Genomic DNA, 24,772 nt, shown 5'->3' with positions numbered 1-24,772 from the left:
TTTTGAGAATTTCGCGATATTCAAGGATTCGAATCTAAATAGGCTTTACGTGAAGCATGCCAATTGTTTTTGCACTAGCATTTGAAGTAGTTACGTAATGGACGATTGAATTTTGCGCTGCTGCTCAATGCACTGGAGGTGTGCACGTAAGTTCAGCGTGACGTCACGGAAGGTCTGCCTTACATTACCACTGTCGTCAGCCACACCCTGCCCTGACTCGTTAGACGCTGCCAATCAACTCTCGGCAGGGTTTGCCTTTGATGGCGTTCCTTTTTTTCCTTCAAAGCAGGCGTTTGCGCGTTGGAAATGTATACCGATACCTTCGATGACGTCATCATGCGCCCCCCCCCCCTCCCAACTTGGCGTTGTGCGCTGCGGAGAACCTTAAAGGTCGTCCGGATTTGAATCAGGGACTACTTCACTATTTCAAGCGCTAAACCAAAAAGACTTCGCATGCTTTACCTGCAAGTTTCACACATTCTATCATCTCAAGCTCGTGTATTTCTAAAACCTATGCAGTTTCCCTTTTAAATCAGAGGCGGCGGCAAACGCGTCGCATCCCCACACTTCTTTGTCTCGTGTAAGCGCTGCTTTTTTGCTGCGAAAATGCGGTATTTCTTTTTCAAACATTTTGTATATGCCATCGCTCGAATGGCACCCTTAACACGATGTCACCCTTCGAACATTTCCAGCGTTTCTTTTTTCCTCCACTTGCGAACTTCGGCTGTATATTCACTTGTGGAATTAAAAAAAAAGGTGTTATCATCTATTGTACTTTTTTTTCTACAAGACAGGCGCTCCAATGACTAGCGCTCTTCCCGCTGCCACACTACTTCTCTGAGCGGCGCATTAGGTAGGCCACGGCTCGCAGTCAATGCCAGGTTAGAGGAAATAGCTGACACATTGCTTCCTAACGTCAGCAGCTGTATAGGTAAAAATAAAATGAACTTAAGTTTCAGAAGCACAGAGTGAAACAAATGTGTACTGAGCGAGCACGAAATGCTGCCGCAGGACTGAACTGGTGCCTTTAAACACTGCGGCTTTACCGCATAGACCCTTGGAAAGAGGGGCGGTGAAGGGAAAAGACTCCCTGCTTCCTCTGCCTGCAATTGCTTCAAGAAATGTCAACTTCATGCTTCGCAATCCTTTCTTCATAATGGCAGACATTTCGCTTAATTGCCTATTTGCCATAGCAATGCAGGAAAAACAACATGTAGTGTTCGCCTGCCCTGAGCCTCACTACATGTATTGCCGAGAAAACGGCCCGGCTAAGACGGAGACCTCCGCGATAACATGCATAATAACTGTTCAGTTATTACAAAACTTTCGAAAAAGTCATAAGCCAAGCTTTAATTTCGACATCTGATGTCACGGTTACGTTATACTGACATGACACACTCGGCGAAGTCCTCCAGTGCTCACTGAGTAATTTTTGACTATCGCTACCAACATATATGCTTTGCCAAAATCAGACCTGTGAAATTACATGCGACACACTCAGCATGTTCCGCAAATGGGAAACAAGCACCCTGGTCATGCCGTGAAGCTCTTTTTTTTCGCCGTCATCCATTCGGCAATGAATGGGGAAGGAAAAAAAGAAAAATAATAAATAACGCTTAGGACATTTACAAATAAAGGGGACAAAAGGGAGAGGCGGCAAAAAGACATGGGGCAGAAATGTCCGCCATGTATCAATTCTGCTGACCGACAGTACCAGGAAGATACATGTCAGGCAAAAGGCGCGAAAAAAAATGTGTTGCGCCTGTCAGTCACACTGATAGCAAAATTGAATGTTGTTACAGGACCTTCAGCTGCGGTGTACTAAAACGTCTCTTGGCGCTGGCGGTATATTATACCCCTGTCACACGGCCAGTTTCAATGGCCATCGAGTCGAGAGCCATCGAGATTTTCGATCGCCATTGAACTCGAGGGAGTTGTGGAGCTGCTACACGGCAAATCTCAATGGCCATTGAAATCGTTCTCGTGTCTTACGCCAAGCTCGTGTGGCGCCACAATCGCTGCTTTCGGTTTCGCGCAAATAACAAAAATATATTGACGAAACTTAACTAAATGTTGAAATACACTTTCTTGCAGTCATAAGGCGCGTTCACACTTGTTCAAAAATCCGGCAAGCGAAGCGGATTCGCTCGCCGCAAAAACTAGGACCTGTTCTCATCTGTTGACGCCCGGGCGAGTTGGAACGGCCGCGCCGCTGCTGCTTCTCGCTTTGCGCACCACGTCGCCGCTCGCGACGTACACAGATACAGTGAGAAAAGAGCATAAATTTATGCTGTCTACGTACCACGAGCGTATGCACGCTTACGTACGCTAAACGCAGGCGCATTCTCACATTGAGTTCAGCGTATGCTAGCAGAGAGGCAAAAATAAACTTAGTCTCTAGTGGCGCCATCTGGTAGTCAAAACGGGAACCATTACTGTCAACAAACCGCCTCTCTTAGGCCTAACAGCGGCAGAATCGTCACTCTAAATAAAAAATAAAGCAAATTTATCACTTATACGTTTTCTTCTAGGCAAGATGAGACGAAGCGAAAGACCGGTGCCCCATTTATGACCAGTGAACGGACAGAAAAAGGCAGCAACAACGAGAATTCAGTCCGAAGCGAGGGGTCCGGCTTTGAAGGGCGCCGCCATGTTTGTTGTCGTTCGAAGCAATGCTAGCAACCTTGGGCAACGCTCGAAGGCCCTCGAAATCTCGATAGAGTTCCGGGCTGCTCCGTCGACTCGATAGACTATTGACTCGATGGCCATTCAAACTGGCCGTGTAGCAGCGCTCGATCGCCTTCGAGTCGATAGGCTATCGATTCGAGGGCCTTCGAAATGCCCGTGTGACAGGGGTATTAGTTTCAGAAATGGGGGCTACACCTTCCCACGCCATGGGCAAAATCATATGGAACTGAAACCATAAAAATCATGGGCGGTAATCTTTGGGGTAAGCTGCAAAAAAAAAAAAATCACTTGTTTCTCTAACCACAGAGCGCGTTGAAAAAAAAAAGAGAAAAAGAAAGCTCCACGATTTTTTGTTTAATTAAGGCTTGTGACACTTACAAACAGGCTCAGGTTTGCAACCGAGCCCGCTGTGTGCACCGCCATGCAGCGGAGCTTCCCAAGTGCACAGTCCACAGGCACTTGTACTCAGTTTTTAACCAGCGAGTGACCGGCGGTGGGAGTCGAACACCCCACCTCCCGCAGCCGAGACGGGCGTCTTAGCCACTACGCCACGACTGCTTTTTTTTTTTTTTTTTTTTTTTTTTTTTCTTTATTGCCGATTTTGACGTACAAATCAAGAGGTTACAAGAAATAAAACATGGCGGCCACACTTCGGCCGACACGACTTTAAAATTTTTTGAGCGACATTAATCCATCTAGTACAGTTATCCATTGTGGTGGATCAGGCAGTGCGTTGTACACATTTCTTAAGCGCACAACGCTCTCAATGAAATGTTCGCGAACCGGGCGAACAACCAAGTCCGCGTGTTCAAACTGCATTCGTGTTTTCCACACCGCGTGGAGGCCCAGGACCATAATGAGGTCATAAGGTATTTCCTCTGAGGGATTCACAGGCAAGAAACGTATGCCGTACGGATCGAGGGGTAACTGTTTTTTTAAAGTTCTTTGGAGTACATCCCAATGAAAGATCGGGTCCCAGCAGTCTAGAAATACGTGTTCTATTGTTTCGGGTTTCTTGCATAAAAAGCAGTCAGTGTTCCAGGGAATGAAGAGTCCTTTATCGTGAAGCCAGGTCTTAACTGGGAGGGTGTTTGTATGTAACTTGAAAAAGAACGATTTGGCGGAGGGTAGTATAGGCATTTTCTTCACTCTTTTTAGGACGTCCTGTCCCTACGCCACGACTGCGGTGATTAATCCTTGACATATAAAAGCATTTTCCTCGGCGATAAGACATTTCCTCCTTTCCAGGCGTGACGTCAGACAAGCTAGCGCAGCGCCACCCGTGACCGCTTAAACCGGCTTACTGACGCTTCGTCCATGCGCGACGCTTTTCATGTTGTAGGCGGCCGTCACGTGGTGATAACTGGTGATGTGGTGCTCGTTCCGCCATTACTTCTGACCGTGGTCGTCATTTCGACTTCGCATTATTCGCCAACCTACCCGTCCATAACATCAAGACGATCTTTTACCACCAGATTTTCTAAGGTCGACGGCTTTCCTCGGCAACTGAAGGCTTCGCTTATAGCGCTGGTTCTCCCTTCACACTGGATTGAGCGCCTACCCTTGGGTCCTGCTTGGCCTACGCACTACACTTCGCAATGACTGTTCCACATGTGCAGCAGAGCTGACGTCTGTTGCCACTGCTCGTGTTCCTGGCAAATATTTCGAGCACTCGCCAAGAACACCTGTCGACGTTTCCAACAACGCCGGCCGTCTACGCAGCTCTGTGCGCATCACAGTCGGTCAGCCTGCAGGAAAAGGAGGTTCCTTTTCTGCGCAGTTTATTGAGTACGAGCAGACAGTACGGGGGGTTGGCTTGATGTGATTGCATTTGTTATCCTGTTGTGTTCGTATTTCAAGCAGGAATGATATGTCATAGGTTTCCTTTGCACGCGTGGTAGTGATTGTTGTGTTTCGATTTTGTATTTTCTAACGCTTTTAAAAGCTTCCCTTTCGTGAATAAAAATTCAGTTGATAGTCTGCGCTTGTGTTGTGTCTTCTTGTTCGCTTTGGTCCTCGTTTCTTTTTGCGCAGCTAAGTGTGAATGGTAAGCCGAAACCCTTTACAAGTTTAACAGCGGAACTGTATGTGGCTAGCTCCTGGTGTGAGCGTCTACGTATAGGGCTGGGGAAACTCGCGGTTAACGTGACCTGGCCGTCACCCACAACGAGGAAACGTCCGAGCATGCCCCACACCCGTGTTAGTAGAGGCTTCTAAGTTTTGTAACGTTCAAAAGCACTAATGAGAAAGTGTAATCGTAGAGACATTTTCTTTTCGGCACGGAGCAAGTTTGTGAATGGACTTCTTTCAACTGGGATTTGAAGCGCCTCGGAGTGGCCGGAGGCGACATTTCAAGCGGGCAGACGAAAGATGGACGGATCAATACCCTGTGAGCATTCTTTTACAGTTTTTTTCTGTCGTTGCAAGTGAAAGGCGGAAAAGCCATTTTACGACGCGTGGAAAATGGGCAAGAACGTGAATTAACAAGGTAAAAAGTGTTGCTGGTTAATGCCAGATCTTGTGGCGAAAAACAGCGCTTAAAGGGCAACTGCAGCACTTTTTTGAGAATTTCGCGATATTCAAGGATTCGAATCTAAATAGGCTTTACGTGAAGCATGCCAATTGTTTTTGCACTAGCATTTGAAGTAGTTACGTAATGGACGATTGAATTTTGCGCTGCTGCTCAATGCACTGGAGGTGTGCACGTAAGTTCAGCGTGACGTCACGGAAGGTCTGCCTTACATTACCACTGTCGTCAGCCACACCCTGCCCTGACTCGTTAGACGCTGCCAATCAACTCTCGGCAGGGTTTGCCTTTGATGGCGTTCCTTTTTTTCCTTCAAAGCAGGCGTTTGCGCGTTGGAAATGTATACCGATACCTTCGATGACGTCATCATGCGCCCCCCCCCCCCCCCTCCCAACCTGGCGTTGTGCGCTGCGGAGAACCTTAAAGGTCGTCCGGATTTGAATCAGGGACTACTTCACTATTTCAAGCGCTAAACCAAAAAGACTTCGCATGCTTTACCTGCAAGTTTCACACATTCTATCATCTCAAGCTCGTGTATTTCTAAAACCTATGCAGTTTCCCTTTTAAATCAGAGGCGGCGGCAAACGCGTCGCATCCCCACACTTCTTTGTCTCGTGTAAGCGCTGCTTTTTTGCTGCGAAAATGCGGTATTTATTTTTCAAACATTTTGTATATGCCATCGCTCGAATGGCACCCTTAACACGATGTCACCCTTCGAACATTTCCAGCGTTTCTTTTTTCCTCCACTTGCGAACTTCGGCTGTATATTCACTTGTGGAATTAAAAAAAAAGGTGTTATCATCTATTGTACTTTTTTTTCTACAAGACAGGCGCTCCAATGACTAGCGCTCTTCCCGCTGCCACACTACTTCTCTGAGCGGCGCATTAGGTAGGCCACGGCTCGCAGTCAATGCCAGGTTAGAGGAAATAGCTGACACATTGCTTCCTAACGTCAGCAGCTGTATAGGTAAAAATAAAATGAACTTAAGTTTCAGAAGCACAGAGTGAAACAAATGTGTACTGAGCGAGCACGAAATGCTGCCGCAGGACTGAACTGGTGCCTTTAAACACTGCGGCTTTACCGCATAGACCCTTGGAAAGAGGGGCGGTGAAGGGACAAGACTCCCTGCTTCCTCTGCCTGCAATTGCTTCAAGAAATGTCAACTTCATGCTTCGCAATCCTTTCTTCATAATGGCAGACATTTCGCTTAATTGCCTATTTGCCATAGCAATGCAGGAAAAACAACATGTAGTGTTCGCCTGCCCTGAGCCTCACTACATGTATTGCCGAGAAAACGGCCCGGCTAAGACGGAGACCTCCGCGATAACATGCATAATAACTGTTCAGTTATTACAAAACTTTCGAAAAAGTCATAAGCCAAGCTTTAATTTCGACATCTGATGTCACGGTTACGTTATACTGACATGACACACTCGGCGAAGTCCTCCAGTGCTCACTGAGTAATTTTTGACTATCGCTACCAACATATATGCTTTGCCAAAATCAGACCTGTGAAATTACATGCGACACACTCAGCATGTTCCGCAAATGGGAAACAAGCACCCTGGTCATGCCGTGAAGCTCTTTTTTTTCGCCGTCATCCATTCGGCAATGAATGGGGAAGGAAAAAAAGAAAAATAATAAATAACGCTTAGGACATTTACAAATAAAGGGGACAAAAGGGAGAGGCGGCAAAAAGACATGGGGCAGAAATGTCCGCCATGTATCAATTCTGCTGACCGACAGTACCAGGAAGATACATGTCAGGCAAAAGGCGCGAAAAAAAATGTGTTGCGCCTGTCAGTCACACTGATAGCAAAATTGAATGTTGTTACAGGACCTTCAGCTGCGGTGTACTAAAACGTCTCTTGGCGCTGGCGGTATATTATACCCCTGTCACACGGCCAGTTTCAATGGCCATCGAGTCGAGAGCCATCGAGATTTTCGATCGCCATTGAACTCGAGGGAGTTGTGGAGCTGCTACACGGCAAATCTCAATGGCCATTGAAATCGTTCTCGTGTCTTACGCCAAGCTCGTGTGGCGCCACAATCGCTGCTTTCGGTTTCGCGCAAATAACAAAAATATATTGACGAAACTTAACTAAATGTTGAAATACACTTTCTTGCAGTCATAAGGCGCGTTCACACTTGTTCAAAAATCCGGCAAGCGAAGCGGATTCGCTCGCCGCAAAAACTAGGACCTGTTCTCATCTGTTGACGCCCGGGCGAGTTGGAACGGCCGCGCCGCTGCTGCTTCTCGCTTTGCGCACCACGTCGCCGCTCGCGACGTACACAGATACAGTGAGAAAAGAGCATAAATTTATGCTGTCTACGTACCACGAGCGTATGCACGCTTACGTACGCTAAACGCAGGCGCATTCTCACATTGAGTTCAGCGTATGCTAGCAGAGAGGCAAAAATAAACTTAGTCTCTAGTGGCGCCATCTGGTAGTCAAAACGGGAACCATTACTGTCAACAAACCGCCTCTCTTAGGCCTAACAGCGGCAGAATCGTCACTCTAAATAAAAAATAAAGCAAATTTATCACTTATACGTTTTCTTCTAGGCAAGATGAGACGAAGCGAAAGACCGGTGCCCCATTTATGACCAGTGAACGGACAGAAAAAGGCAGCAACAACGAGAATTCAGTCCGAAGCGAGGGGTCCGGCTTTGAAGGGCGCCGCCATGTTTGTTGTCGTTCGAAGCAATGCTAGCAACCTTGGGCAACGCTCGAAGGCCCTCGAAATCTCGATAGAGTTCCGGGCTGCTCCGTCGACTCGATAGACTATTGACTCGATGGCCATTCAAACTGGCCGTGTAGCAGCGCTCGATCGCCTTCGAGTCGATAGGCTATCGATTCGAGGGCCTTCGAAATGCCCGTGTGACAGGGGTATTAGTTTCAGAAATGGGGGCTACACCTTCCCACGCCATGGGCAAAATCATATGGAACTGAAACCATAAAAATCATGGGCGGTAATCTTTGGGGTAAGCTGCAAAAAAAAAAAAAATCACTTGTTTCTCTAACCACAGAGCGCGTTGAAAAAAAAAAGAGAAAAAGAAAGCTCCACGATTTTTTGTTTAATTAAGGCTTGTGACACTTACAAACAGGCTCAGGTTTGCAACCGAGCCCGCTGTGTGCACCGCCATGCAGCGGAGCTTCCCAAGTACACAGTCCACAGGCACTTGTACTCAGTTTTTAACCAGCGAGTGACCGGCGGTGGGAGTCGAACACCCCACCTCCCGCAGCCGAGACGGGCGTCTTAGCCACTACGCCACGACTGCTTTTTTTTTTTTTTTTTTTTCTTTATTGCCTGGCTTTGACACAGAAAATCAACAAACACAATAAACGCTTTGTACATACGCCTCATGGTCAGCCAGCATGATTCTGGCTTCGTCGAATTAAAATTCACGCAATGTACAGAGCGGCTCTAGTCTTGAGAGCCACTCTGGAGGGTCCGCAGCGGCTTTCTGAATGGCCAGAAACATATCCATACATTCGCGAAAGTAAATTCTGGCAGGTCTTGCGTCTCTGTCACAATGCCAGCCTGCCATTCTGGAGCGCCATATACAGTGGAGGCCTGTCAGCATTATTAAGTCAAAAGGCACCCCATCCTCATTGTCAACACACAAGTACCGGATGCCATACGGGTCTAGTGGAAATTCTTTCTTTAGGGTTCGCTGCAATACATCCCAAAAATAAACCCCTTCCCAACAGTGTAAAAATACATGGTCTATTGTTTCCGGCTTTCTGCAAATTAAACAGTGAGATCCCCAGGGTAAAAATAAATCCTTTCCCTCTAAAAATTTTTTAACCGGCAAGGTTCCGGTGTGCAGCTTAAAAAAGAAGGTTTTTGTTCCTGGCGGCACCTGCATTTTTTTCACTCTCTTCAAAACATCTTTGCCTTGGCCTCCACTGTACAATGCCCTGTACAAGGGCACTGGGAAAACAACATCGCACAAAGCATGGTACAGTTTCTTTCGTTTCACAATCGACAGAAAGTCATTTGAAAACCGCGCGGAAAGAAACCTTACACTGGCTACGATTTCCCGATAAAAACCGGTGACCCTACTGTAAATCTCAGCAGTGCCGACTATGTATTCTGGAAGCAGATGCCGCAGCCTAACTTGGCATACGGTACGCAAAAACGGGTCTCTGGTGTCCCGAAAGAACAAAAAACGATTGACCAGCTGTCTCAAAAACAAATGGCCCAGTCCCAGCCCGCCGTCTTGTACCCGTCGGAACAGGTTGGTCCGGCTGCAGCGCTCCCATTCAGACGACCAGATAAAAACGGCGAAAATTCGGTGCAGCTTTTGAATGCTTAGCCGTGAACAGTGCAACACCTGCATTACGTACCAGAGCCTGCTGATAAAGAACAAGTTGCAAACAGTGGCTCTGGCGAAAATCGACAAGGTTGTTCCTTTCCACTTATCTGCTCTCTCCCGTGTGTCTTTGACCTGTCCTGTCCAATACTGTTCGCTTTCACGATAAGCATCGAGCGGAACGCCCAAGTATTTATCTGGCGTCGTCGTCCAAGGCACACTGACAAACCGTTCAGGCGTAGATGCCCACCTTCCATGCCAAAGCCCGAGGCACTTTGACCAGTTAACCCCGCTTCCTGTAGCTTGGCTGAAATCGCGTACACATTGAACAGCCTCGCTTATGCCTCCCTCGTCAACGGCAAACACAGCTATGTCATCAGCGTACGCCAAGAGCTTTACTTCGGCTGCTTGTAAACTGAAACCGGTAATACTACTGTTTTTCAGTATTTTCAAACAAAGGGTCTCCACATAAATACAAAATAAAAGGCGGCTGAGGGGACAGCCCTGGCGCACCGAACGCTGCACGCTAATGGGGGCCCCCAGACTCTTGTTAACGATCAATCTCGTCGTGCAGTTCCGGTATGCCAGGGCCACACCCTCGCTGATAACAGAACCAACATTAACATGGCCTAATACAGCAAACAAAAGTTCATGGGCAACGCAGTCAAAAGCCTTTTCCAAATCGATCTGGAGAATAGCCACCTGACCATTAGTGTCATCACAGGTTTCCAAGACACTGCGCGCAACGTGAATGTTTGTAAAAATAGACCGCCCTTTAATACCGCAGGTCTGATGCGGACCAACTAATAAATGAATCACGGTCTGCAACCTTCGCGCCAGAACCTTCATGTAAATTTTGTACTCGACGTTAGTTAGTGCTATGGGTCGGTATGCTGTTACCAGTCGTAACCTGTCTATGTCGTCCGTTTTCGGAATCAGCACAGTATGGGACGAGCCATAGGACGGAGGCAGTGCTTTTACTTTATAGGCTTCATTAAAGATTACCTGCAAGACCGGGGAAATTACGTTTTTAAATTCTTTGTAGAATGCCGCGCTGAACCCGTCTGGTCCAGGCGACTTACCAGGGTTTAAACTGTCTATTGCTTGCTCGACTTCCAATTGAGTTATCTCCTGCTCTAATCTGTCTTTAGTTTCGTCGTCCAGACGCGGCATCTCGGCCAGAAACGCCTCCTTAAAAGTGATAACATCTACCGGATGCAATGCGAAGAGCGCCTGGTAATGCTCGAAAAAAGCTGCTTTGATATGATCGATGTCCGTTTTTGCAACACCTCTCCATTCTATTTCGTTTATGTGATTTCTTTCGGCACGGGCCTTTTCTAAACCAAGCGCTCGTTTCGTTGGCGCTTCCCCTGCTGCCATGTCTTCTGCCCTTGCCCTCACTAATGCTCCCCGATAACGTTCTTGTTCGATTAGCTCTAGCTTTTGTTTGGTTTTTCTTATATCCTCTATCCATTTACCAGGCGCTCGGCATTCCTGTTTTATCATCTTCTGAAGCAGTGCCTTAAGCTCCATTTCCTCTTTTTTTGCTTCATGACGTATACAGGTGGCTCTTTCTATTGCTTTTAATTTTAAAGTTTCTTTAGTGAGCTCCCACTGCTGCCAAATCCTCATGTTACTACTTGGTTCTATTTTTGCTATTTCTTCCCTTACAGCTCGGTTATAAAATTCGTCCTGGAGTAGCTTGTCATTTAACTTCCACATTTCCCATGAAAAACCATTCCCCTTCCTAATGAATCCTATGCAGCATTGAACCAAACAGTGGTCAGAAAATGAAACCGGCAGAACTACATAACTATTGCATTTAGGTACAGTTTCCGCGGATGCATAAATTCGGTCTAGCCGTGCGTGACTTGTGCCCTCGAATCGTGTGTACCTTACAGCACGCGTTCCTTCAAGACACTCTGCTACATCCTCGAGGTTGCAGTTCACAACCATTCGTAACAACACTTCAGTGCTTTTATCCCTGAAACCTCGGACGCTTGTCTTGTCGCGCGCACTAAGAACACAGTTGTAATCGCCCATAACAATCAGCTGTCTGTCCGTGCGAAGCCGTTCTTCGACGCTTTCAAAAAACGCGGCTCGGCCATCAACCACATTAGGTGCATACAGACAAACAATGCGCCAGTCGATGTTACAGAGCGAAAAATCGATGGACACGTATCGACCCGACAGGCACGAGTGATGACCGTGTACCTCTATGCCCGGCAACTTCTTAACAAAAAGAATACAGCCAGCCGATGTGCCTACAGCATGGCTAACGACGGCAAAATACCTAGACGTGAAACGTTGCACCATGCTCCCGGTCTCTTCCTCCCCGTCGACTTTGGTCTCCTGCACTGCCAGTATATCGATATCTTGCTCCGTTACAAGTCGGTACAGCTGGCTTTGTTTTCTTTTACCTGCCAGGCCTCTGACATTTAGGGTGGCAACTTTAAACGGAGTTGCAGAAGCCATTTTAACTTACGAAGAAGAGACCGAAAGCATGGTGCTTACCTCCCGCGCCTAGCATGTCGCTAGACGATGCCGTCGCCGCCGGTGTCATCCGGCGCGAGCACGTGCTCCTGGTCAGGCGGCGCCTTGCCGCCGCCACGCCTGTCATCCGGGACCTTTGGTCGCGGCCGCAGGCTGGGCCGTCGCGCTTGCGGCGTCTTTGCCGGCGGTTCCTCCACGCTGGGCTGTGCTGCCTTCTCCCCGTCGGCCTTGGTCTCGGCGTGCGAACGCTTCGCTGGGGTGGTCACGCCGGTGCTCATGCGGGCGTCGGTCTTCTCGTCGCGGCTCTCGCTGGCCGCCTTCGATTCCACGTCCACTGGTACTGGCGGGTTCGCTCTGTCCTTGGGTGCTTCCAGAGGCGTTAATGAAGGGTCACTAACTGGCGGCCCGCTCTCCTGTGAGACCACGGTGTCGGTGCCGCTACTCGCAACAGCTGGCTGAACCGCCGCCCCCTCCGTTTTGCCCGTGTCGTCGGCACCGCTCGCTGCTTCCTCTGCTTCGACGACGTCCATCAGTTCTGCGGAGTCGCTCGCTGCTACACGGCCGGTAGCCGACGCGTAGGTACGAACGCAGTCAGCCTCCGAGTGTCCATAGCGTCGGCATTTCGAACACCTGGGCACCTTGCAATCGCGGCGAACGTGCCCCGTGCCGCCGCAACGAAGGCACTGCATCGGCCGCCCGGGAACCACCACGAGAGCCAACTCGCCAGCGACTCGTACCTGGTGAGGCAGGTCGTCCACCTTCACGCCTGGCTTCAGTTTCAGGAGCACGGTCCTCGTGGTGGACCCCTTCTCTTTCATGCCGGCGACGCGCCAACGCTCCCGGGTGACCTCGGTCACGTTGCCGAACGCCGCGAATGCGGTACGGATGTCCTCGTCGGCGACGCCGTGTAGCATCCAGTGGAGGCGCAGCTTTACCTGATGGTCTTCTGGGTCAAAAACGATGCAGCGGCGTCCCTTCACTTCCAGCTCCTTCATGGCGGCCAGTTTCTTTGCGGCGTCAGCGCTGCTGAAGGTCACCGCCCACACATGGTTTATCTGGTACGCCCCCAACGCCACGACGTCGGGGAGCGCACCAACGTTGGCGAGGGCGTCTCTGAAGTCTTCGACCCTGTAGGGCCTCACACGCACGTCCCCGTGCAAAAAAACCGTGTTTAAAACAACACGTCCGGTGGGCAGGGTAGGCAGAACGATCTCGTAATCCTTATCTGCGTCGCTGGCAAGCCTGTTTCCGCGGCCGGCAACGGCCGCTATCGCCGCTCCGTGGGAGCCCATGATTCTGCGTCCGTCACGCTCGGTGGCTGGAAGTAGAATCCACTACGCCACGACTGCGGTGATTAATCCTTGACATATAAAAGCATTTTCCTCGGCGATAAGACATTTCCTCCTTTCCAGGCGTGACGTCAGACAAGCTAGCGCAGCGCCACCCGTGACCGCTTAAACCGGCTTACTGACGCTTCGTCCATGCGCGACGCTTTTCATGTTGTAGGCGGCCGTCACGTGGTGATAACTGGTGATGTGGTGCTCGTTCCGCCATTACTTCTGACCGTGGTCGTCATTTCGACTTCGCATTATTCGCCAACCTACCCGTCCATAACATCAAGACGATCTTTTACCACCAGATTTTCTAAGGTCGACGGCTTTCCTCGGCAACTGAAGGCTTCGCTTATAGCGCTGGTTCTCCCTTCACACTGGATTGAGCGCCTACCCTTGGGTCCTGCTTGGCCTACGCACTACACTTCGCAATGACTGTTCCACATGTGCAGCAGAGCTGACGTCTGTTGCCACTGCTCGTGTTCCTGGCAAATATTTCGAGCACTCGCCAAGCACACCTGTCGACGTTTCCAACAACGCCGGCCGTCTACGCAGCTCTGTGCGCATCACAGTCGGTCAGCCTGCAGGAAAAGGAGGTTCCTTTTCTGCGCAGTTTATTGAGTACGAGCAGACAGTACGGGGGGTTGGCTTGATGTGATTGCATTTGTTATCCTGTTGTTGTGTTCGTATTTCAAGCAGGAATGATATGTCATAGGTTTCCTTTGCACGCGTGGTAGTGATTGTTGTGTTTCGATTTTGTATTTTCTAACGCTTTTAAAAGCTTCCCTTTCGTGAATAAAAATTCAGTTGATAGTCTGCGCTTGTGTTGTGTCTTCTTGTTCGCTTTGGTCCTCGTTTCTTTTTGCGCAGCTAAGTGTGAATGGTAAGCCGAAACCCTTTACAAGTTTAACAGCGGAACTGTATGTGGCTAGCTCCTGGTGTGAGCGTCTACGTATAGGGCTGGGGAAACTCGCGGTTAACGTGACCTGGCCGTCACCCACAACGAGGAAACGTCCGAGCATGCCCCACACCCGTGTTAGTAGAGGCTTCTAAGTTTTGTAACGTTCAAAAGCACTAATGAGAAAGTGTAATCGTAGAGACATTTTCTTTTCGGCACGGAGCAAGTTTGTGAATGGACTTCTTTCAACTGGGATTTGAAGCGCCTCGGAGTGGCCGGAGGCGACATTTCAAGCGGGCAGACGAAAGATGGACGGATCAATACCCTGTGAGCATTCTTTTACAGTTTTTTTCTGTCGTTGCAAGTGAAAGGCGGAAAAGCCATTTTACGACGCGTGGAAAATGGGCAAGAACGTGAATTAACAAGGTAAAAAGTGTTGCTGGTTAATGCCAGATCTTGTGGCGAAAAACAGCGCTTAAAGGGCAACTGCAGCACTTTTTTGAGAATTTCGCGATATTCAAGGATTCGAATCTAAATAGGCTTTACGTGAAGCATGCCAATTGTTTTTGCACTAGCATTTGAAGTAGTTACGTAATGGACGATTGAATTTTGCGCTGCTGCTCAATGCACTGGAGGTGTGCACGTAAGTTCAGCGTGACGTCACGGAAGGTCTGCCTTACATTACCACTGTCGTCAGCCACACCCTGCCCTGACTCGTTAGACGCTGCCAATCAACTCTCGGCAGGGTTTGCCTTTGATGGCGTTCCTTTTTTTCCTTCAAAGCAGGCGTTTGCGCGTTGGAAATGTATACCGATACCTTCGATGACGTCATCATGCGCCCCACCCCCCCCCCCCCCTCCCAACTTGGCGTTGTGCGCTGCGGAGAACCTTAAAGGTCGTCCGGATTTGAATCAGGGACTACTTCACTATTTCAAGCGCTAAACCAAAAAGACTTCGCATGCTTTACCTGCAAGTTTCACACATTCTATCATCTCAAGCTCGTGTATTTCTAAAACCTATGCAGTTTCCCTTTTAAATCAGAGGCGGCGGCAAACGCGTCGCATCCCCACACTTCTTTGTCTCGTGTAAGCGCTGCTTTTTTGCTGCGAAAATGCGGTATTTATTTTTCAAACATTTTGTATATGCCATCGCTCGAATGGCACCCTTAACACGATGTCACCCTTCGAACATTTCCAGCGTTTCTTTTTTCCTCCACTTGCGAACTTCGGCTGTATATTCACTTGTGGAATTAAAAAAAAAGGTGTTATCATCTATTGTACTTTTTTTTCTACAAGACAGGCGCTCCAATGACATGCGCTCTTCCCGCTGCCACACTACTTCTCTGAGCGGCGCATTAGGTAGGCCACGGCTCGCAGTCAATGCCAGGTTAGAGGAAATAGCTGACACATTGCTTCCTAACGTCAGCAGCTGTATAGGTAAAAATAAAATGAACTTAAGTTTCAGAAGCACAGAGTGAAACAAATGTGTACTGAGCGAGCACGAAATGCTGCCGCAGGACTGAACTGGTGCCTTTAAACACTGCGGCTTTACCGCATAGACCCTTGGAAAGAGGGGCGGTGAAGGGACAAGACTCCCTGCTTCCTCTGCCTGCAATTGCTTCAAGAAATGTCAACTTCATGCTTCGCAATCCTTTCTTCATAATGGCAGACATTTCGCTTAATTGCCTATTTGCCATAGCAATGCAGGAAAAACAACATGTAGTGTTCGCCTGCCCTGAGCCTCACTACATGTATTGCCGAGAAAACGGCCCGGCTAAGACGGAGACCTCCGCGATAACATGCATAATAACTGTTCAGTTATTACAAAACTTTCGAAAAAGTCATAAGCCAAGCTTTAATTTCGACATCTGATGTCACGGTTACGTTATACTGACATGACACACTCGGCGAAGTCCTCCAGTGCTCACTGAGTAATTTTTGACTATCGCTACCAACATATATGCTTTGCCAAAATCAGACCTGTGAAATTACATGCGACACACTCAGCATGTTCCGCAAATGGGAAACAAGCACCCTGGTCATGCCGTGAAGCTCTTTTTTTTCGCCGTCATCCATTCGGCAATGAATGGGGAAGGAAAAAAAGAAAAATAATAAATAACGCTTAGGACATTTACAAATAAAGGGGACAAAAGGGAGAGGCGGCAAAAAGACATGGGGCAGAAATGTCCGCCATGTATCAATTCTGCTGACCGACAGTACCAGGAAGATACATGTCAGGCAAAAGGCGCGAAAAAAAATGTGTTGCGCCTGTCAGTCACACTGATAGCAAAATTGAATGTTGTTACAGGACCTTCAGCTGCGGTGTACTAAAACGTCTCTTGGCGCTGGCGGTATATTATACCCCTGTCACACGGCCAGTTTCAATGGCCATCGAGTCGAGAGCCATCGAGATTTTCGATCGCCATTGAACTCGAGGGAGTTGTGGAGCTGCTACACGGCAAATCTCAATGGCCATTGAAATCGTTCTCGTGTCTTACGCCAAGCTCGTGTGGCGCCACAATCGCTGCTTTCGGTTTCGCGCAAATAACAATAATATATTGACGAAACTTAACTAAATGTTGAAATACACTTTCTTGCAGTCATAAGGCGCGTTCACACTTGTTCAAAAATCCGGCAAGCGAAGCGGATTCGCTCGCCGCAAAAACTAGGACCTGTTCTCATCTGTTGACGCCCGGGCGAGTTGGAACGGCCGCGCCGCTGCTGCTTCTCGCTTTGCGCACCACGTCGCCGCTCGCGACGTACACAGATACAGTGAGAAAAGAGCATAAATTTATGCTGTCTACGTACCACGAGCGTATGCACGCTTACGTACGCTAAACGCAGGCGCATTCTCACATTGAGTTCAGCGTATGCTAGCAGAGAGGCAAAAATAAACTTAGTCTCTAGTGGCGCCATCTGGTAGTCAAAACGGGAACCATTACTGTCAACAAACCGCCTCTCTTAGGCCTAACAGCGGCAGAATCGTCACTCTAAATAAAAAATAAAGCAAATTTATCACTTATACGTTTTCTTCTAGGCAAGATGAGACGAAGCGAAAGACCGGTGCCCCATTTATGACCAGTGAACGGACAGAAAAAGGCAGCAACAACGAGAATTCAGTCCGAAGCGAGGGGTCCGGCTTTGAAGGGCGCCGCCATGTTTGTTGTCGTTCGAAGCAATGCTAGCAACCTTGGGCAACGCTCGAAGGCCCTCGAAATCTCGATAGAGTTCCGGGCTGCTCCGTCGACTCGATAGACTATTGACTCGATGGCCATTCAAACTGGCCGTGTAGCAGCGCTCGATCGCCTTCGAGTCGATAGGCTATCGATTCGAGGGCCTTCGAAATGCCCGTGTGACAGGGGTATTAGTTTCAGAAATGGGGGCTACACCTTCCCACGCCATGGGCAAAATCATATGGAACTGAAACCATAAAAATCATGGGCGGTAATCTTTGGGGTAAGCTGCAAAAAAAAAAAAATCACTTCTTTCTCTAACCACAGAGCGCGTTGAAAAAAAAAAGAGAAAAAGAAAGCTCCACGATTTTTTGTTTAATTAAGGCTTGTGACACTTACAAACAGGCTCAGGTTTGCAACCGAGCCCGCTGTGTGCACCGCCATGCAGCGGAGCTTCCCAAGTGCACAGTCCACAGGCACTTGTACTCAGTTTTTAACCAGCGAGTGACCGGCGGTGGGAGTCGAACACCCCACCTCCCGCAGCCGAGACGGGCGTCTTAGCCACTACGCCACGACTGCGGTGATTAATCCTTGACATATAAAAGCATTTTCCTCGGCGATAAGACATTTCCTCCTTTCCAGGCGTGACGTCAGACAAGCTAGCGCAGCGCCACCCGTGACCGCTTAAACCGGCTTACTGACGCTTCGTCCATGCGCGACGCTTTTCATGTTGTAGGCGGCCGTCACGTGGTGATAACTGGTGATGTGGTGCTCGTTCCGCCATTACTTCTGACCGTGGTCGTCATTTCGACTTCGCATTATTCGCCAACCTACCCGTCCATAACATCAAGACGATCTTTTACCACCAGATTTTCTAAGGTCGACGGCTTTCCTCGGCAACTGAAGGCTTCGCTTATAGCGCTGGTTCTCCCTTCACACTGGATTGAGCGCCTACCCTTGGGTCCTGCTTGGCCTACGCACTACACTTCGCAATGACTGTTCCACATGTGCAGCAGAGCTCACGTCTGTTGCCACTGCTCGTGTTCCTGGCAAATATTTCGAGCACTCGCCAAGCACACCTGTCGACGTTTCCAACAACGCCGGCCGTCTACGCAGCTCTGTGCGCATCACAGTCGGTCAGCCTGCAGGAAAAGGAGGTTCCTTTTCTGCGCAGTTTATTGAGTACGAGCAGACAGTACGGGGGGTTGGCTTGATGTGATTGCATTTGTTATCCTGTTGTTGTGTTCGTATTTCAAGCAGGAATGATATGTCATAGGTTTCCTTTGCACGCGTGGTAGTGATTGTTGTGTTTCGATTTTGTATTTCCTAACGCTTTTAAAAGCTTCCCTTTCGTGAATAAAAATTCAGTTGATAGTCTGCGCTTGTGTTGTGTCTTCTTGTTCGCTTTGGTCCTCGTTTCTTTTTGCGCAGCTAAGTGTGAATGGTAAGCCGAAACCCTTTACAAGTTTAACAGCGGAACTGTATGTGGCTAGCTCCTGGTGTGAGCGTCTACGTATAGGGCTGGGGAAACTCGCGGTTAACGTGACCTGGCCGTCACCCACAACGAGGAAACGTCCGAGCATGCCCCACACCCGTGTTAGTAGAGGCTTCTAAGTTTTGTAACGTTCAAAAGCACTAATGAGAAAGTGTAATCGTAGAGACATTTTCTTTTCGGCACGGAGCAAGTTTGTGAATGGACTTCTTTCAACTGGGATTTGAAGCGCCTCGGAGTGGCCGGAGGCGACATTTCAAGCGGGCAGACGAAAGATGGACGGATCAATACCCTGTGAGCATTCTTTTACAGTTTTTTTCTGTCGTTGCAAGTGAAAGGCGGAAAAGCCATTTTACGACGCGTGGAAAATGGGCAAGAACGTGAATTAACAAGGTAAAAAGTGTTGCTGGTTAATGCCAGATCTTGTGGCGAAAAACAGCGCTTAAAGGGCAACTGCAGCACTTTTTTGAGAATTTCGCGATATTCAAGGATTCGAATCTAAATAGGCTTTACGTGAAGCATGCCAATTGTTTTTGCACTAGCATTTGAAGTAGTTACGTAATGGACGATTGAATTTTGCGCTGCTGCTCAATGCACTGGAGGTGTGCACGTAAGTTCAGCGTGACGTCACGGAAGGTCTGCCTTACATTACCACTGTCGTCAGCCACACCCTGCCCTGACTCGTTAGACGCTGCCAATCAACTCTCGGCAGGGTTTGCCTTTGATGGCGTTCCTTTTTTTCCTTCAAAGCAGGCGTTTGCGCGTTGGAAATGTATACCGATACCTTCGATGACGTCATCATGCGCCCCCCCCCCCCCCCTCCCAACTTGGCGTTGTGCGCTGCGGAGAACCTTAAAGGTCGTCCGGATTTGAATCAGGGACTACTTCACTATTTCAAGCGCTAAACCAAAAAGACTTCGCATGCTTTACCTGCAAGTTTCACACATTCTATCATCTCAAGCTCGTGTATTTCTAAAACCTATGCAGTTTCCCTTTTAAATCAGAGGCGGCGGCAAACGCGTCGCATCCCCACACTTCTTTGTCTCGTGTAAGCGCTGCTTTTTTGCTGCGAAAATGCGGTATTTATTTTTCAAACATTTTGTATATGCCATCGCTCGAATGGCACCCTTAACACGATGTCACCCTTCGAACATTTCCAGCGTTTCTTTTTTCCTCCACTTGCGAACTTCGGCTGTATATTCACTTGTGGAATTAAAAAAAAAGGTGTTATCATCTATTGTACTTTTTTTTCTACAAGACAGGCGCTCCAATGACTAGCGCTCTTCCCGCTGCCACACTACTTCTCTGAGCGGCGCATTAGGTAGGCCACGGCTCGCAGTCAATGCCAGGTTAGAGGAAATAGCTGACACATTGCTTCCTAACGTCAGCAGCTGTATAGGTAAAAATAAAATGAACTTAAGTTTCAGAAGCACAGAGTGAAACAAATGTGTACTGAGCGAGCACGAAATGCTGCCGCAGGACTGAACTGGTGCCTTTAAACACTGCGGCTTTACCGCATAGACCCTTGGAAAGAGGGGCGGTGAAGGGACAAGACTCCCTGCTTCCTCTGCCTGCAATTGCTTCAAGAAATGTCAACTTCATGCTTCGCAATCCTTTCTTCATAATGGCAGACATTTCGCTTAATTGCCTATTTGCCATAGCAATGCAGGAAAAACAACATGTAGTGTTCGCCTGCCCTGAGCCTCACTACATGTATTGCCGAGAAAACGGCCCGGCTAAGACGGAGACCTCCGCGATAACATGCATAATAACTGTTCAGTTATTACAAAACTTTCGAAAAAGTCATAAGCCAAGCTTTAATTTCGACATCTGATGTCACGGTTACGTTATACTGACATGACACACTCGGCGAAGTCCTCCAGTGCTCACTGAGTAATTTTTGACTATCGCTACCAACATATATGCTTTGCCAAAATCAGACCTGTGAAATTACATGCGACACACTCAGCATGTTCCGCAAATGGGAAACAAGCACCCTGGTCATGCCGTGAAGCTCTTTTTTTTCGCCGTCATCCATTCGGCAATGAATGGGGAAGGAAAAAAAGAAAAATAATAAATAACGCTTAGGACATTTACAAATAAAGGGGACAAAAGGGAGAGGCGGCAAAAAGACATGGGGCAGAAATGTCCGCCATGTATCAATTCTGCTGACCGACAGTACCAGGAAGATACATGTCAGGCAAAAGGCGCGAAAAAAAATGTGTTGCGCCTGTCAGTCACACTGATAGCAAAATTGAATGTTGTTACAGGACCTTCAGCTGCGGTGTACTAAAACGTCTCTTGGCGCTGGCGGTATATTATACCCCTGTCACACGGCCAGTTTCAATGGCCATCGAGTCGAGAGCCATCGAGATTTTCGATCGCCATTGAACTCGAGGGAGTTGTGGAGCTGCTACACGGCAAATCTCAATGGCCATTGAAATCGTTCTCGTGTCTTACGCCAAGCTCGTGTGGCGCCACAATCGCTGCTTTCGGTTTCGCGCAAATAACAAAAATATATTGACGAAACTTAACTAAATGTTGAAATACACTTTCTTGCAGTCATAAGGCGCGTTCACACTTGTTCAAAAATCCGGCAAGCGAAGCGGATTCGCTCGCCGCAAAAACTAGGACCTGTTCTCATCTGTTGACGCCCGGGCGAGTTGGAACGGCCGCGCCGCTGCTGCTTCTCGCTTTGCGCACCACGTCGCCGCTCGCGACGTACACAGATACAGTGAGAAAAGAGCATAAATTTATGCTGTCTACGTACCACGAGCGTATGCACGCTTACGTACGCTAAACGCAGGCGCATTCTCACATTGAGTTCAGCGTATGCTAGCAGAGAGGCAAAAATAAACTTAGTCTCTAGTGGCGCCATCTGGTAGTCAAAACGGGAACCATTACTGTCAACAAACCGCCTCTCTTAGGCCTAACAGCGGCAGAATCGTCACTCTAAATAAAAAATAAAGCAAATTTATCACTTATACGTTTTCTTCTAGGCAAGATGAGACGAAGCGAAAGACCGGTGCCCCATTTATGACCAGTGAACGGACAGAAAAAGGCAGCAACAACGAGAATTCAGTCCGAAGCGAGGGGTCCGGCTTTGAAGGGCGCCGCCATGTTTGTTGTCGTTCGAAGCAATGCTAGCAACCTTGGGCAACGCTCGAAGGCCCTCGAAATCTCGATAGAGTTCCGGGCTGCTCCGTCGACTCGATAGACTATTGACTCGATGGCCATTCAAACTGGCCGTGTAGCAGCGCTCGATCGCCTTCGAGTCGATAGGCTATCGATTCGAGGGCCTTCGAAATGCCCGTGTGACAGGGGTATTAGTTTCAGAAATGGGGGCTACACCTTCCCACGCCATGGGCAAAATCATATGGAACTGAAACCATAAAAATCATGGGCGGTAATCTTTGGGGTAAGCTGCAAAAAAAAAAAAATCACTTCTTTCTCTAACCACAGAGCGCGTTGAAAAAAAAAAAGAGAAAAAGAAAGCTCCACGATTTTTTGTTTAATTAAGGCTTGTGACACTTACAAACAGGCTCAGGTTTGCAACCGAGCCCGCTGTGTGCACCGCCATGCAGCGGAGCTTCCCAAGTGCACAGTCCACAGGCACTTGTACTCAGTTTTTAACCAGCGAGTGACCGGCGGTGGGAGTCGAACACCCCACCTCCCGCAGCCGAGACGGGCGTCTTAGCCACTACGCCACGACTGCGGTGATTAATCCTTGACATATAAAAGCATTTTCCTCGGCGATAAGACATTTCCTCCTTTCCAGGCGTGACGTCAGACAAGCTAGCGCAGCGCCACCCGTGACCGCTTAAACCGGCTTACTGACGCTTCGTCCATGCGCGACGCTTTTCATGTTGTAGGCGGCCGTCACGTGGTGATAACTGGTGATGTGGTGCTCGTTCCGCCATTACTTCTGACCGTGGTCGTCATTTCGACTTCGCATTATTCGCCAACCTACCCGTCCATAACATCAAGACGATCTTTTACCACCAGATTTTCTAAGGTCGACGGCTTTCCTCGGCAACTGAAGGCTTCGCTTATAGCGCTGGTTCTCCCTTCACACTGGATTGAGCGCCTACCCTTGGGTCCTGCTTGGCCTACGCACTACACTTCGCAATGACTGTTCCACATGTGCAGCAGAGCTCACGTCTGTTGCCACTGCTCGTGTTCCTGGCAAATATTTCGAGCACTCGCCAAGCACACCTGTCGACGTTTCCAACAACGCCGGCCGTCTACGCAGCTCTGTGCGCATCACAGTCGGTCAGCCTGCAGGAAAAGGAGGTTCCTTTTCTGCGCAGTTTATTGAGTACGAGCAGACAGTACGGGGGGTTGGCTTGATGTGATTGCATTTGTTATCCTGTTGTTGTGTTCGTATTTCAAGCAGGAATGATATGTCATAGGTTTCCTTTGCACGCGTGGTAGTGATTGTTGTGTTTCGATTTTGTATTTCCTAACGCTTTTAAAAGCTTCCCTTTCGTGAATAAAAATTCAGTTGATAGTCTGCGCTTGTGTTGTGTCTTCTTGTTCGCTTTGGTCCTCGTTTCTTTTTGCGCAGCTAAGTGTGAATGGTAAGCCGAAACCCTTTACAAGTTTAACAGCGGAACTGTATGTGGCTAGCTCCTGGTGTGAGCGTCTACGTATAGGGCTGGGGAAACTCGCGGTTAACGTGACCTGGCCGTCACCCACAACGAGGAAACGTCCGAGCATGCCCCACACCCGTGTTAGTAGAGGCTTCTAAGTTTTGTAACGTTCAAAAGCACTAATGAGAAAGTGTAATCGTAGAGACATTTTCTTTTCGGCACGGAGCAAGTTTGTGAATGGACTTCTTTCAACTGGGATTTGAAGCGCCTCGGAGTGGCCGGAGGCGACATTTCAAGCGGGCAGACGAAAGATGGACGGATCAATACCCTGTGAGCATTCTTTTACAGTTTTTTTCTGTCGTTGCAAGTGAAAGGCGGAAAAGCCATTTTACGACGCGTGGAAAATGGGCAAGAACGTGAATTAACAAGGTAAAAAGTGTTGCTGGTTAATGCCAGATCTTGTGGCGAAAAACAGCGCTTAAAGGGCAACTGCAGCACTTTTTTGAGAATTTCGCGATATTCAAGGATTCGAATCTAAATAGGCTTTACGTGAAGCATGCCAATTGTTTTTGCACTAGCATTTGAAGTAGTTACGTAATGGACGATTGAATTTTGCGCTGCTGCTCAATGCACTGGAGGTGTGCACGTAAGTTCAGCGTGACGTCACGGAAGGTCTGCCTTACATTACCACTGTCGTCAGCCACACCCTGCCCTGACTCGTTAGACGCTGCCAATCAACTCTCGGCAGGGTTTGCCTTTGATGGCGTTCCTTTTTTTCCTTCAAAGCAGGCGTTTGCGCGTTGGAAATGTATACCGATACCTTCGATGACGTCATCATGCGCCCCCCCCCCCCCCCTCCCAACTTGGCGTTGTGCGCTGCGGAGAACCTTAAAGGTCGTCCGGATTTGAATCAGGGACTACTTCACTATTTCAAGCGCTAAACCAAAAAGACTTCGCATGCTTTACCTGCAAGTTTCACACATTCTATCATCTCAAGCTCGTGTATTTCTAAAACCTATGCAGTTTCCCTTTTAAATCAGAGGCGGCGGCAAACGCGTCGCATCCCCACACTTCTTTGTCTCGTGTAAGCGCTGCTTTTTTGCTGCGAAAATGCGGTATTTATTTTTCAAACATTTTGTATATGCCATCGCTCGAATGGCACCCTTAACACGATGTCACCCTTCGAACATTTCCAGCGTTTCTTTTTTCCTCCACTTGCGAACTTCGGCTGTATATTCACTTGTGGAATTAAAAAAAA

The 24,772-nt window shown here is 48.5% G+C and overlaps 1 protein-coding gene across 1 annotated transcript in view; it reads right to left on the bottom strand.

Annotated features, from left to right (window-relative positions):
* Positions 1–10,048: 10,048 nt before the first annotated feature.
* Positions 10,049–24,772, bottom strand: part of LOC149334536 (uncharacterized) — a 148,812-nt gene continuing 134,088 nt past the window's right edge. Inside the window, exon 3 of the mRNA XM_089557945.1 lies at positions 10,049–13,363. Within this exon, the coding sequence (XP_089414071.1) occupies positions 12,071–13,363 (1,293 nt within the window). The 3' untranslated portion in view covers positions 10,049–12,070. The remainder of the gene's footprint in view (positions 13,364–24,772) is intronic.

This window comes from Amblyomma mixtum, chromosome 8, assembly GCF_055824585.1.
Source record: "Amblyomma mixtum isolate Tamu chromosome 8, ASM5582458v1, whole genome shotgun sequence".
NCBI lineage: Eukaryota > Metazoa > Arthropoda > Arachnida > Ixodida > Ixodidae > Amblyomma > Amblyomma mixtum.
This window is presented reverse-complemented; position numbering and strand designations above follow the sequence as displayed.